The sequence below is a fragment of the Periplaneta americana genome, chromosome 15 (genome assembly GCF_040183065.1).
Source record: "Periplaneta americana isolate PAMFEO1 chromosome 15, P.americana_PAMFEO1_priV1, whole genome shotgun sequence".
Lineage (NCBI taxonomy): Eukaryota > Metazoa > Arthropoda > Insecta > Blattodea > Blattidae > Periplaneta > Periplaneta americana.
This window is the reverse complement of record NC_091131.1, coordinates 45,246,741-45,249,240: the sequence shown is the minus strand read 5'-3', so window position 1 is coordinate 45,249,240 and position 2,500 is coordinate 45,246,741. Positions and strand designations below refer to the sequence as shown.

Sequence of the window (2,500 nt, the reverse complement as noted above, 5' to 3'; positions counted from 1 at the left end):
CAGTGAAGCGAATTGCACATATGAAGGAGAGAATAATGTGCTACTTCAGCAGACAAGCAACTGGTTGCTGACACAGTGGAACAAGACAGTCAAAGAAGAATCAACGTTCAGCACTCCCCTGGGTTCTGCTAAATACCTCAATGATGCTGATAAAATCTTGAGAACTAGATTCCATGCTCGGACTAAAGAAGAAGCTGTCAGTCCTGAAGGTATTTGTATTTATCATATCTTGTGTTCACAAAGAGTTGTTAAAACTACGTCACAATGTGTCTCATATGAAGTCTGAATAAAAATCAAACTACAGTAGAGCATCGATTATCCGAAACAATTGGGGACGGTGGGTGTTCGGATAACTGATTTTTCGGATAACCGATCATTTACGAAAACAAATTGTACCAGTGTCATAAGAGCAGTATGAAACAAAGATACTAACTTACTTACTGGCTTTTAAGGAACCTGGAGGTTCATTGCCGCCCTCACATAAGCCCGCCATTGGTCCCTATCCTGAGCAAGATTAATCCATTCTCTATCATCATATCCCACCTCCCTCAAATCCATTTTAACATTATCTTCCCATCTACGTCTCGGCCTCCCTAAAGGTCTTTTTCCCTCCGGCCTCCCAACTAACACTCTATATGCATTTCTGGATTCGCCCATACGTGCTACATGCCCTGCCCATCTCAAATGTCTGGATTTAATGTTCCTAATTATGTCAGGTGAAGAATACAATGCGTGCAGTTCTGTGTTGTGTAACTTTCTCCATTCTCCTGTAACTTATCCCTCTTAGCCCCAAATATTTTCCCAAGCACCTTATTCTCAAACATCCTTAACCTATGTTCCTCTCTCAAAGTGAGAGTCCAAGTTTCACAACCATAAAGAACAACCGGTAATATAACTGTTTTATAAATTCTAACTTTCAGATTTTTTGACAGCAGACTGGATGATAAAAGCTTTTCAACTGAATAATAACAGGTATTTCCCATATTTATTCTGTGTTTAATTTCCTCCCGAGTATCATTTATATTTGTTACTGTTGCTCCAAGATATTTGAACTTCTCCACCTCTTCAAAAGATAAATTTCCAATTTTTGTATTTCCATTTCGTACAATATTCACGAGACATAATCATATACTTTGTCTTTTCGGGATTTACTTCCAAACCTATCTCCTTACTTGCTTCCAGTAAAATTCCTGTGTTTTCTCTAATCGTTTGTGGATTTTCTCCTAACATATTCACGTCATCCGCATAGACAAGCAGCTGATGTAACCCATTCAATTCCAAACCCTCTCTGTTATCCTGAACTTTCCTAATGGCATACTCTAGAGCAAAGTTAAAAAGTAAAGGTGATAGTGCATCTCCTTGCTTAACCGATCATTTACGAAAACAAATTGTACCGGTGTCATAAGAGCAATATGAAACAAAGATACAGTGTTATTAAACACAAAACTGTACAATCTGCGCCTCGTAGACCAGCGGTAGAGTGCTTGTTTAATGATTCAAAGGTTGTGGGTTCGGGCCTTCTTCAAGTTTTCATTTTTCGTCTGGCCGCGAAACCAGGTGGCCCGGGTTTGATTCTCGGTCGGGGCAAGTTACCTGGTTGAGGTTTTTTCCGGGGTTTTCCCTCAACCCAATATGAGCAAATGCTGGGTAACTTTCGGTGTTGGACCCCGGACTCATTTCACCGGCATTATCACCTTCATCTCATTCAGACGCTAAATAACCTAGATGTTGATAAAGCGTCGTAAAATAACCTAAAAAAAATAAATAAATAAAAATAAAAAACTGTACATACAGTATATATATTTTGTATCACACGTCTTACAAATAACACAGAGAACTGATTAGCCTAGTTTGACAAGTTCAAAATGTTCAAGAAAGTAGGCCTACAGTTTAGGAAAAGAAGTGAAAATATATATTCTTTTTTTCTTCAGAGTTGAGACTAGTTTTTTTTTTTTTTTGCCGCTAAATCTCGCAAACAGCATTAGCAAAACTTCTACATGGCACGTGCGTAAATTTGAATTTGCTGACTGGAATGCTTTCGATTAACTGATGTTTCGGTTGTTCAGTATTTGGATAATCGATGCTCTACTGTAGTAACGATTTCTTCCAAAGCACAAACACTCAGTGTTCTATATAAATTTTGGTAATATACTAATTTTTTCATATGTGATAATTCTCCTGACAAATCTATTATCCAGTGGATTAGTGATAAGCTGACTTCATTCACTCTGTATTGAACCTGTTCAGATGTCAATTCATGAGGCACAGATCTACAACTTCTATACGATTTTCTTAAGTGTCTTAATGTGGCAAAGTATCTTTTGAAGTGCTAAGTTCTTCTGACAACCTACAGATACTCTGCGTGTATTTTCAATCATCATCATCCTTAGTTCGACAACCCATCATGGGTCCTGGCTGTCCATAGGAGTTTCCGCCATTCATCCCTATTTCTGGCAACACTCATCCAGTTTTTAACTCCAATAGTTCTGGCATCCTCCCT

At 38.3% G+C, this 2,500-nt stretch overlaps 1 protein-coding gene across 2 annotated transcripts in view; it reads left to right on the top strand.

Annotated features, from left to right (window-relative positions):
• The window catches only part of LOC138714843 (peroxisomal acyl-coenzyme A oxidase 3-like), a 27,803-nt gene that overhangs the window by 13,525 nt on the left and 11,778 nt on the right, over positions 1-2,500 (top strand). For both annotated transcript variants that reach the window (XM_069847031.1, XM_069847032.1), the window contains one exon: positions 1-209. This exon is cut by the window's left edge and continues 28 nt beyond it. In XM_069847031.1, coding sequence (XP_069703132.1) covers positions 1-209 — 209 coding nt within the window. The remainder of the gene's footprint in view (positions 210-2,500) is intronic.